General features: G+C 41.6%; 1 protein-coding gene across 1 annotated transcript in view; it reads left to right on the top strand.

Annotated features, from left to right (window-relative positions):
* Positions 1–12,367, top strand: part of dock3 (dedicator of cytokinesis 3) — a 946,041-nt gene that overhangs the window by 851,279 nt on the left and 82,395 nt on the right. The window contains exons 38-39 of the mRNA XM_072280136.1: positions 2,794–2,942; positions 8,381–8,467. Coding sequence (XP_072136237.1) covers positions 2,794–2,942; positions 8,381–8,467 — 236 coding nt within the window. The remainder of the gene's footprint in view (positions 1–2,793; positions 2,943–8,380; positions 8,468–12,367) is intronic.

Raw genomic sequence — 12,367 nt, 5'->3', positions numbered from 1 at the left:
AAAGCAATACGTCATGTGACTGGACTCCACACTGTTCTTGTACATCAGTCACTGAAAGCAAGCATGCAAGTACAGCAGGCAGTGAAGAAAGCTAATGGCATGCTGGCCTTCATAACAAGGGGAATTGCATATAAGAGCAAAGAGGTCCTTCTGCAGCTGTACAGGGCCCTGGTGAGACCACACCTGGAGTACTGTGTGCAGTTTTGGTCTCCAAATTTGAGGAAAGACATTCTTGCTATTGAGGAAATGCAGCGTAGGTTCACAAGGTTAATTCCCGGGATGGCGGGACTGTCATATGTCGAAAGATTGGAGCGACTGGGCTTGTATTCTCTGGAATTTAGAAGGCTGAGAGGGGATCTTATTGAAACATATAAGATTATTAAGGGATTGGACACGCTGGAGGCAGGAAGCATGTTCCTGCTGATGGGTGAGTCCAGAGTCTGAACCAGAGGCCACAGTTTAAGAATAAGGGGTAGGCCATTTAGAACGGAGTTGAGGAAAAACTTTTTCCACCCAGAGAGTGGTGGATATATGGAATTCTCTGCCCCAGAAGGCAGTGGAGGCCAAGTCTCTGGATGCTATCAAAAAAGAGACGGGTAGAGCTCTTAAAGATAGCGAAATCAAAGGTGATGGGGATAAGGCAGGAACTGGATACTGATTGGGGATGATCAGCCATGATCACAGTGAATGGTGGTGCTGGCTCGAGGGGCCAAATGGCCTACTCCTGCAACTATTGTCCATTGATCCTTTCTGTTTCATGGTCTCATGAACCAGACACCAACATTTGTAAGTTTTTCCCATGAATGTGAATAACCTCATATTTTGTGGCATTATACTCCACCTGCTACTAGTTTGATTTATTAACTTAATCTGCCAATAGCTTTTGTCTGCTTCTCAGTCAATTTTTTTCCACTTGGCTTTATAGAATCAGCAAACTTAGATGCCTAAATCATCAATATATACTAAGTTGTGCAGAGCCGAAGGCCCAATATAAATCCTTCAGACAGCTAACTGATCTGCCAGTCAAAAACTTGTTCATTTTGCCTCACTTATTTAGCACAGCAATGTGAAAATTGAATTAATGACATCAACAAAATTATTGACACTGAACTTTACAGTTGTATTTAACTAAGCCTCAAGTTTGTCAAACTGGAAAAAAATGAACACATTGTGCATTGTGTGGCTTGATAGTATTCTGAGTATTCATGGATGAAGACTAGATTGCCCTTAGAATCTCTAAGCCTATTTTGATAACCTTGATATTTAATGTTCAGAATGTACTGCATGTCTTAAGAGATCAAAATCCCTGGATTTATAAGCTGGATCAGAGTGTTCCCCCAAGAAGCCATTTCTTTCAAGTTTTGCCATCACCAGTCTCTTCTGATGTCTTGAGTAGTATTACTCACTCAGTGAATTCAGCTCCAGCTCACTGTTCTGCATGTATGTCTCTCCTTTCACCATTCTGAAGAGATAGTTCTCTCCTTGACTTCCTTGTTCACATTTCCATCTCCACATACACCTACTCCTCTTGCATTTTACCTTCCCATGCAATTGCAGGAGCTGCAGACCTTGCCTTTTCCCTCTTCCCTTCCCAGTATCCAGAGGTGTAACCAATCCTTGCAGGTGAAGCAGTGATTCACTTGTTAAAGAGACTGATATAGAATGAACAGAGTTAGGTATAAAGTAATTTCCAAAGTGGATAGAAGGATATTACACAGGGATATAGATATATTAAGTATATGGGTAAAGCCCTGGCGATCAGAGTATAATGGTAAATTGGTAAATCGGTTTATTATTGTCCATGTACAGAGATACAGTGTAAAACTTTGTTTTGCATGCCAACCATACAGATCATTATCTCAGTAAATTGAGGTGGTATAAAGGAAAAGCAATATCACAGGACAGAATGAGGTGAATTCTTAGAGACAGACTATTGATCAAAAAAAAAAGTAGAGCAATTATAAGTAATGAGTAGGTCTGCAGAGAACAGCTTGCAAAAGTCACCATACTCCAGTGTCATCTGAGAAATGCAAAACTGACTAGTTTGGCAATTTTTAAAAAAGCATAATAGCTAAATAATGAGAATGCAGAGCTGGGGAGCTCAGAATGATCCTGATGTGCTAATATAAAATTTATAAAAGGCTAGTAGGCAGATACATCAAGTATTTAAAAAACTAACAGAAAGTTATTGTTCATTGCATACCAAATTTAAAGATTGACTGAACCTCTGGAATTTACAATGTTGGGTTGGGATGTAGAATTGTTATTTTTCTTGTAGTTTAACTGTCCTAAGCTTTTATGTATATATTCACCTATCTGCATGTACTTGTTCAGTGAATTTTCCAGTAATTATGATACAGTTACTTCTGTATTTTTCTGGAAACATTGTAGTTTTTAGTAGTAAATATCACGCTACTTATATCTGGCTATTTTATAGGTTAATTGTTATCAACTGAGTGTTTGTTACCTCTAGTAGAGTATGAGATGACCATGACTGCTTTTTTTTTTCCTTCATCTTTTCTTGTTCTCACCTCTCTTGGTTGTTTTTCCATTCTGGTAACATTTAATAAAGTGGCCATTAGCAAGAAGTTTTATGCCTCATTCTTGACTTCTGAAGTATCTTTACCACAAAAGCATCAAGATCCAACAACAGTCAGCACCTTCAGTGTAGAGGGGAGAAACCTAATTATTTTTCTAATGTTAGAGACTGTAGGATCTTATTAGTTTTATGATAATATAGACTATTTCTTAGTGTCCATACTTTTTGAATTGATGTGTCTTTCCGTCCTTCAGAGGCAGCATTTACACTGATGCTGTACTGGGAACTGCTTCAATGGGAGGACAGACCCTTGCGGGAGTTTCTGCACTACCCAGCACAGAGTGAGTGGCAGCGCAAGGAGGGATTGTGTCGCCAGGTCATCAACTACTTCAACAAGGGGAAGGTGAGTGCCAGAGCTGCTGACATCACTGGTGGCAGAAAAAGTGGTCAACAATCAGCTGTCTGTGGCTGCTAAATCTGTACTTGAGACAAAATCATAAACATCTGGAAACCTCTGAGAAATTCCTGATGGTGTAACTGAAAGCACCTCTGCATCATAATGGAATCATGCAGGGTATCCTGAAATACAAAGGAACATTGTCAGGAGAAAGCCAGAGCTATCAACGCCATCAGTTACTGAAAACAAGCTAATCAGAAACAGAAGTATTTTGCAAAATAGTTAAAAGACTGAAAAGACACAATTACTCTCGAAAGCTTCTAAACACACCAAGCACTTTAAACAATATAAGAGATGGGTTTACAATCCATTTGAAATTTTACAGATATAGATTGAGAATATTTTGTATTAATTATTTATGATTAATGGTATTAGACATTGCCACCATCGGAAAAAGACTGAGACTCTACTTCATCTATAGCTCTCATAATTTTATAAACCTCTGTCAGGTCTCCCTCAGCTTCCGACACTCCAGGAAAACATTCCAAAGATGTATGGTTAGTAGGCCAATTGATCCCATGAATATAGTTGGGCTGGAAAAGCCTGTTACCGTACTGTATCATTAAATAAATATATACTGTACTGTGCAAAAGTCTTAGGCACACATGTAATTCTCCAGTTAGGAACATGTTTTATTGCATTTCTGCTATCCTGTGAAGTGTTTTTATTTTAGCAGTTTATCTGCAAATGCAGTGTGTCCTGTTAGTTAAGCTTCATAGACTATTGTTTTGGCTTCAACTAAAGATAGCAAGCCGTTTGGCCAACTTAGGAATGTTGTGTCAGCCAATAGAGTTTGTTTTGGTAGGGTGTTGTAACATTCTGCCTGTAACATCTGTACCTCCAGATCCCTCTGCCCCTCCACACTACCAAGTATCCTGCCATTTACTTTGTACTCTGCCTTGGAGTTTGTCCTTCCAAAGTGTACCACCTCACACTTCTCCGGGTTGAACTCCATCTGCCGCTTCTCAGCCCACTTCTGCATCCTATCAATGTCCCTCTGCAATCTTCGACAATCCTATACGCTACCTACAACACCACCAACCTTTGTGTCGTCTGCAAACTTGCCAACCCACCTTTCTACTCCAACATCCAGGTCATTAAAAATCACAAAAAGTAGAGGTCCCAGAACCAATCCTTGTGGGACACCACTAGTCACAACCCTCCAATCTGAATGTACTCCCTCCACCACGACCCTCTGCTTTCTGCAGGCAAGCCAATTCTGAATCCACCTGGCCAAACTTCCCTGGATCCCATGCCTTCTGACTTTCTAAATAAGCCTACCCTGTGGAACCTTGTCAAATGCCTTACTAAAATCCATGTAGATCACATCCACTACACTACCCTCATCTATATGCCTAGTCACCTCCTCAAAAAACTATCAGGCTTGTTAGACACGATCTGCCCTTCACAAAGTCATGCTGACTGTCCCTGATCAGACCATGGTTCTCTAAATGCCTATAGATCCTATCTCTAAGAATTTTTTCCAACAGCTTTCCCACCACAGACACAAGGCTCACTGGTCTATAATTACCCGGACTATCCCTACTACCTTTTTTGAACAAGGGGACAACATTCACCTCCCTCCAATCCTCCGGTACCATTCCTATGGACAACGAGGACATAAAGATCCTAGCTAGAGGCTCAGCAATCTCTTCCCTCGCCTCGTGGAGCAGTCTGGGGAATATTCCGTCAGGCCCCAGGGACTTATCTGTCCTAATGTATTTTAACAACTCCAATACCTCCTCTCCCTTAATATCAACATGCTCCAGAACATCAACCTCACTCACATCACAGTAGTTGGCCTGATCAGAGGGGATGACGAGATGGCCTACAGAGACAAGGTCCAGCACCTGGCCACCTTGTGTGCCGACAACAACCGGGCCCTTAACACCCAGAAGACTAAGGAGATCATTGTGGACTTCAAGCATGCTAGGAGCCACACTCACTTCCCCATCTACATCAACGGAGCTGTAGTGGAGCAGGTATCAAGCTTCAAATTCCTTGGTGTCCACATTTCCGAGGATCTCACCTAGTCCTTGAACTCCTCCATCCCAATCAAAAAGGTGCAACAGCGCCTTTATTTCCTGTGGAGCATCAAGAAAGCTCACCTCTGTCCCAGGATAATGATAGACTTTTACCGCTGTACCATTGAGAGCATACTCACCAACTGCATCTCAATGTGGTATGGCAATTTTCCCCATATCAGACTGCAAAGCACTCCAGCGTGTGCTGAAAACTGCCCAGCAGATTATCAGCATCCAATTGCCCACCATTGACAACATCTACCATAACCGTTGCCTGGGCAGGGCAAAAAGCATTATCAGGGATGCATCTCACCCTAACCATGGACTTTTTACTCTCCTCCCATCCAGCAGGCACTACAGAAGCCTCCGCTCCCGCACTAGCAGGCACAGAAAGAGCTTCTTCCCTGAGGCTGTGACCTGCTGAACCTCACATCACAGTGCTAAGCATTATTGCACCCATATTGTACTGTCTCAGTACTTTTATATTTATGTGCTGTAGCACTTACTTTTTATTTGCAGTTATTTTGTAAATAACACTATTCTTTGCATTTCTGGTCAGATGCTAACTACATTTCATTGGCTTTGTATCTGTACTCGGCACAATGACAATAAAGTTGAATCTAATCTAAATTGTCCTCACCGTTATCAAGTTCCCTCTCATTGGTGAATACCGAAGAGAAATATTCATTGAGGACCTCACTCACTTCCACAGCCTCCAGGCACATCTTCCCACTTTTATCTCTAATCAGCCCTACCTTCACTCCTGTCATCCTTTTGTTCTTCACATAATTGAAGAATGCCTTGTAATTGTAATGGGCCCTTCTTTTCTTTTTCTGTTAACTGTTTGTTGAAGTTGAAATATTGGTAAACTGGAGCAGAAGTTTTCCAACAGTCAAATAATGTCCTGAGTTGTAACCTCTTTTGCTGAAGTGACCCCTAATGCCACACAAGTAGGGGTTTTGCAAAATGAAGTGAAAAACCTGCAAGCCAAGGTATGTGGGTTGAAGTCACTGGTGCTGCAATAAAATGTGACATGTCTGCTCGGAAACCCAGCCCACCTGTAGAACTTACTAAGGAGAGGAATGCTGCTGAAAGGGGTCTTTTGACTAGGGAGGCAATTGGTATTTTCTGGTACAACTGTGGAGATGATGGACATTTCAAGCAGGAGTATGAAGGACAGGAAAACCTTCAGGAAGTAACCCAACAGTTGCTTAAACAAAAAAGGAAGATGGAAAACTTCAGAGGGACCCAGTAAGGGAACAGCCTGGTGTCTCAGAGCGAACACTTTCCAATCAATGCATCAAAGGAAATACTAAAGTACAATACACTCTTCCTGAAGGTTTAATGGAACCAAGCTCTGAAGTATCTATACAGACTGAATGTATTTGATGTATTTACAATAGATGCCACTCAGTGCCTTTGAGATTTGGGGGCTGACTGCTGATGATTACCTGTAAGATGGTATTTGCCATTCAACCTGGAGTTTTCAGAAGCAGATGTTCAAGTAGCTGAGATTATTGATAACACTACTGTTGGCCTGCCTGGATCAAAAAAGGTGAAGCTTCAATTGAAACTCTAGTGTTATTAAATTACTATGCTAAAGTTCAGAAAAAAAATAAAATGCTTTGAAAATGTTCAGTTGAAGAGCTAACATGGCAGTAATAGCTGATGAACCTCTCTAATGTGTTGAAGAGTATGTTAGTATAATATACATCTCTTAGCTATTAAAGAGGGTTTTACCTAAAACTGCTGATATCCCAGATGACATTACTTGCATTGTGTTTGCAGTTCTGTTGACATTACTTGCATTGTGTTTGCAGTTCTGTTGAAGTGTCATAACAGGGGCAGTCTGGGAGCAGACCCAAATGCGAGACACAGACACTGAAGTACCAGGAACAGGACTAGCACTAGAGTTAGGGACATGACAGGACACAGACTTGGGCTAAGACTTGGCTAGGAAAGCAGCACCAGGACAAGAAACTGGGAACTAGGCACCTGGGCTTGGACTCCAAGCCAGAGACTAGACAAGGACCCAGAACCTGGGTGTTGACTCAGGCTCAGACCCCAGAACTAGGCAAGGACACAACATGGCTATAGGACAAGACAGGGCTTGGGTCCCTCAAGGCAAGGACAAGACAGGGCTTGGGTTCAGACTCAGGCTCAGACTCCAGAACTAGGCAAAGCCATGACATGGTCTTGGGAGACAGGACAGGACAAGGCAGCTCATGGACAGTGCCCAACTCAAGGTAGCAGCAAACAGCCAGACCTACCTAGCAACAACATGGACACAGGGACAGTTCCCAACACTAGGTAGCAGCAAACAGCCAGACCTACCTAATGAAGGCATGGACACAGAGACAGTTCAAAACAACAATAGACAGTTCCTTATCTTGCTCCAGCAGTTGAACTTGACAGCAGTGCAGGTAAGGCAAGACTTCAGGAGGAAGGAGCCAAGAAGTGATTCAGACAGGGAGTTTTGACAGGAACAATCCAGCAGCCAAGCTCTGGTCTCCGGAGGTATTTATGTGTCTGCCCAAACAAGAATCATGTGCCTCAATTAGAGCACCCAACAGAACAAAGGAAAACCAGAAAACCTGGAATAAGGATTGATAGACCGGTCTGTGAACCGGAATGTGGATTTCGCGGACCGGACCATGATATGAAGACCAAATGCCACAATAAATCTTTTTATTTAATGCGCTTCGAATGAATTAGTGACAATGTTCCCTCTAAGTCGTTTGTACATATGTACACATCTTTTGCTACTAGCACACACGAGAATTTAAATCGCGCACAAAAAGTTGTCACCCTCTGCCTCATTGGCATGTTAAGTATATTTAACAATGGACACAATCACTGACGTGGATAGTATTGACAGCGTGGAATTTGCGTGATTGTCTGTAGATTTTAGAACTGGCTTATTTATACTGTTTCTGTTGAAGAGATCAACAGTGCACACATGTTGTTGTCACCGGAAAAAAAATTGCACAGCATAGTACTTTTGCACACACTAGTCATTACAAATTAGAGGGAACATTGGCTAGTGAGTAAAGATTATAATCAGTTCTAGATTAGTTGAGAACACGCCACAAAAATACAACAGTTAACATGCCTGAGAGGAAGCCAAGCCCCCAGTCGATTGGCCAGGCCCTGACCAATGCAGACAGAGTTATGGATTCTCAGAGCTCGGGCTTGTAGCTCAGACAGTATTAACCCACTGGTATTCCAGGCATACTGTGCTTTCACAATTTTTGAATTATTGAGTAAAGTACTGGTAGAACTAGCCTTTCTTCCAGTGATGACATCCTTGAACATTTTAAAATTTGCATTGAATTGATTTTTTCCTTTATTTTTGTTTAGTGCTGGGAGTTTGGGATCCCTCTCTGTCGGGAACTGGCCAGTCAGTACGAGGTCTTCTATGATTACCACAGTCTCAGCTGGATTCGGGTATGTACTGCAAAGTCATTACAAAGGTAACAGCCCAGACTACATTCCTGGTAAATAACATCAATGATGGAGATATATAAAAAGATGAAAATTCAAATTCATTTATTTATCAGATGCACATTGAAACATATTGTGAAATGCATTTCCAACCAACACGATCTAAGGATGTGCTGGAGGCAGCCCCCAAGTGTTGCCACACGCCCTGGCGCCAACATAAGGTGCCCATAGTGCTCAACAAAATAACGCAGAACTCAACAAGAAACAGAACAACAGCAAAACAAACCCATTTCCTCCCTTCCACCCACACCATACACAGTCCTCCAAATCCAGGACAGGTTTCTGAGCCTCTAGTTTCCAGGCTTTGGGATTTAATGTCCAGTGTTCCAGTTGACTTTTGGGCTTCGATTTTCTGCACTGAGCCCAGGCTGGCCAATGACAGGATCCCAAACTCCAGGCTTGAACTCTGGCCCTCGTTCATCTTGCTTGCACAGACATCCAATCCTGCGACCACTAAGCTGGGACAGCCCGCCATCCATGGGTGTCCTTTGTCACCAATCCATGTCGCTGGCCTTGGAGTGCGGAGTGAAAGTCTAGGCTCTAGTCTGACCTCTAACTCCTCCACATCCCTGTCTCTAAACCCTAAACTGATCTCTAACTACCCAACCTGACCACCACTCCCCCGCCTCCAAAACATCCCAGCTAATTAAAAAAACAATAAAATCTGAGCCACAAATTTGATGGAGACCGCAGCTTGGCACTATTTGATTATACTCACCTTTTATACAAAGCCATAAACAAAATGAATATTTTGGTATTTATTGTGGTTCAGCTGAGGAATAGTCTATCAATTTTTATCTTTTCATAAAATGCATTCATATCAACTTTTTCACAAAACATAACTAATTTGAAATCAGTAATAACCAGTCTGTACCTTGATTATTTTTCAACCACATTTTCCTTTTTTCATGTAATTCTGAACAAGATGGGAGAAAAATGGAGGGCTACGTAGGAGGGAGGGTTAAATTAATTTTATAGTTGGTTAAAAGGTTGGCTCAACATTGTGACAGAAGGGCCTGTAGTGTTCTATCTAAATGTCCAGAGGGATTACTCAAGACGATGAGCTAAAGGTTTGAAACTCACAATACTCAAGACAGTTTATTGACCCATATAAGAAGTAGAGCAAGTGGTAGGAGAGGAGAGATAATTGTCATTTTGGCATAATCTAACCAGCAGGATCCGACAAACAATCTGTACTGAGGCCATATCTATTCGCAGTACTTATAAACAGATGATGGGCTAGAAGTCCTGAATTCAAATTCTCGGAGAGACAGCATTGGATAACAACATTGGAATGCAGACTATTAGATTATCACTGTATTATGTGAGTGGATGCAACTATGACAAACAATATTTCTGAAAAGGTTAGAGCAGAGAACTTTTAAAAAGTGGAAAGCTAGATGCAGTTAAAGTTCATAAAGCCTCAGAGCTTCATGTATATAGCCATTAAAATATCAGGCACATGTACAGGCACAGAAAATAATCAAAACGCTAATGGAATGTCAGTCTTTAATATCAAGACATCTGGCAGACAAGCATGGTTGAATTACACTGCAGATTAGATTGAATTACACTGCAGATTAGATTGCAGCTGGAGAACTGAGAACAGCTCTAGACACTACAGTTTAGGAAGGATGTTATGCAAAATGCTGGAAGAACTCAGCAGGTTGGGCATATTTAGAAGGGAATGAATGTTCAACATTTCAAGCCAATCCCCTTCATCAAGCCCGGGTCTGAAACATCAACTGTGTATTCCCTTCCAGGGATACTGCCTGACCTGCTGAGTTCCTCCAGCATTTTGTGTGTGTTGCTCTGATTTCCAGCATCTGCAGAATCTCATGTATTTAGGAAGGATATCAGTTTCCTTATAGGAATTGCACAGTAGACTAACTAGAATGATATCTGAACCTTGCAATCATAAATTAAGGATGTGCTCCCTAAAATTTAAATGGATCACTGTTCAGAAATTCTCAAGATATTAACATAAAGTAATAGAGCAGATTGAGGAAATTATTTCCATTGACTGGGAAATTCTACTTATGGAGTATAGCTCAATAATTTGAGCTAGGTCTTTTAGGAGTAAAGAGATGGGAGAAATGTGGGACTGGCTTCTGAAACAGGTGCTAAGTCACATTTATTTCCAAATCCAAGAAAGATTTTTGTTCATTAAATGTTGTAAATAATGTTGGGAAAACTGGGTCGGAAATAATCTCTACTGAGTCTCTCTGTGGGTGGAGTTTAGGAACAGGAAGGGGTCAATAACTCGACTAGGTGTTTTGTATAGGCCTCCCAATAGTAGCAGGGACATCGAGGAGCAGATAGGGAGACAGATTCTGGAAAGGTGTAATAATAACAGGGTTGTTGTGATGGAAGATTTTAATTTCCCAAATATTGATTGGCATCTTCCTAGATCAAGGGGTTTAGATAGGGTGCTGCTTGTTAGGTGTGTTCAGGAAGGTTTCCTGACACAATATGTATATAAGCCTACAAGAGGAGAGGCTGTACTTGATCTGGTATTGGGAAATGAACCTGGTCAGGTGTCAGGTCTCTCAGTGGGAGAGCATTTTGGAGATAGTGATCATATTTCTATCTCCTTTACCATAGCATTGGAGAGGGATAGGAACAGACAAATTAGGAAGGCATTTAATTGGAGTAAGGGAAAATATGAAGCTATCAAGCAGGATCTTGGAAGTATAACTTGGGAACAGATGTTCTTAGGGAAATGAACAGCAGAAATGTGGCAAATGTTCAGGGGGATATTCTGCATAGGTATATTCCAATCAGACAGGGTAAGGATAGTAGGGTGCAGGAACCACGGTGTACAAAGGCTGTTGTAAATCTAGCCAAGAAGAAAAGAAAAGCTTATGAAAGGTTCAAAAAACTAGGTGATGATAGAGATCTAGAAAATTATAAGGCTAGCAGGAAGGAGCTTAAGAATGAAATTAGGACAGCCAGAAGGGGCCATGAGAAGGCCTTGGCAAGCTGGATTAAGGAAAACCCCAAGGCATTCTACAGGTATGTGAAGGGCAAGAGATTAAGACGTGAGAGAATAGGATCAATCAAGTGTGACAGTGGAGAAGTGCGTATGGAACCGGAGGAGTTAGCAGAGATGCTTAATGAATACTTTGCTTCAGTATTCACTACGGAAAAGGATCTTGATGATTGTAGGGATGACTTACAGCGGACTGAAAAGCCTGAGCATATAGACATTAACAAAGAGGACATGCTGGAGCTTTTGGAAAGTATCAAGTTGGATAAATCACTGAGACCAGATGAGATATACCCCAGGCTACTGTGGAATTAAGGGAGGAGATTGCTGATCCTCTAACAATGATCTTTGCATCATCAATTGGGACAGGAGAGGTTCTGGAGGATTGGAGGGTTGCAGATGTTACTCACTTATTCAAGAAAAGGAGTAGAGATAGCCCAGGAAATTATAGACCAGTGAGTCTTATTTCAGTGGTTGGTAAGTTAATGGAGAAGATCCTGAGAGGCAGGATTTATTAACATTTGGAGAGGCATATATGATAGGAATAGTCAGCATTGTCAAAGGCAGGTCATACCTTACAAACCTGATTGAATTTTTTGAGGATGTGACTAAACATATTGATAAAGATAAAGCAGTAGATGTAGTATATATGAATTTCAGCAAGGCATTTGATAAGTTACCCCATGTAAGGCTTATTGAGAAAGTAAGGGGACATGGGATCCAAGGGGACATTGCTTTGTGGATCCAGAATTGGCTGCCCACAAAAGGCAAAAAGTTGTTGTAGATGGGTCATATTCTGCATGGAGGTCAGTGACCAGTGGTGTGCCTCAGGGACCCTTTCTCTTTGTGATTTT

The sequence above is a fragment of the Mobula birostris genome, chromosome 16 (genome assembly GCF_030028105.1).
Source record: "Mobula birostris isolate sMobBir1 chromosome 16, sMobBir1.hap1, whole genome shotgun sequence".
Lineage (NCBI taxonomy): Eukaryota > Metazoa > Chordata > Chondrichthyes > Myliobatiformes > Myliobatidae > Mobula > Mobula birostris.
This window is presented reverse-complemented; position numbering and strand designations above follow the sequence as displayed.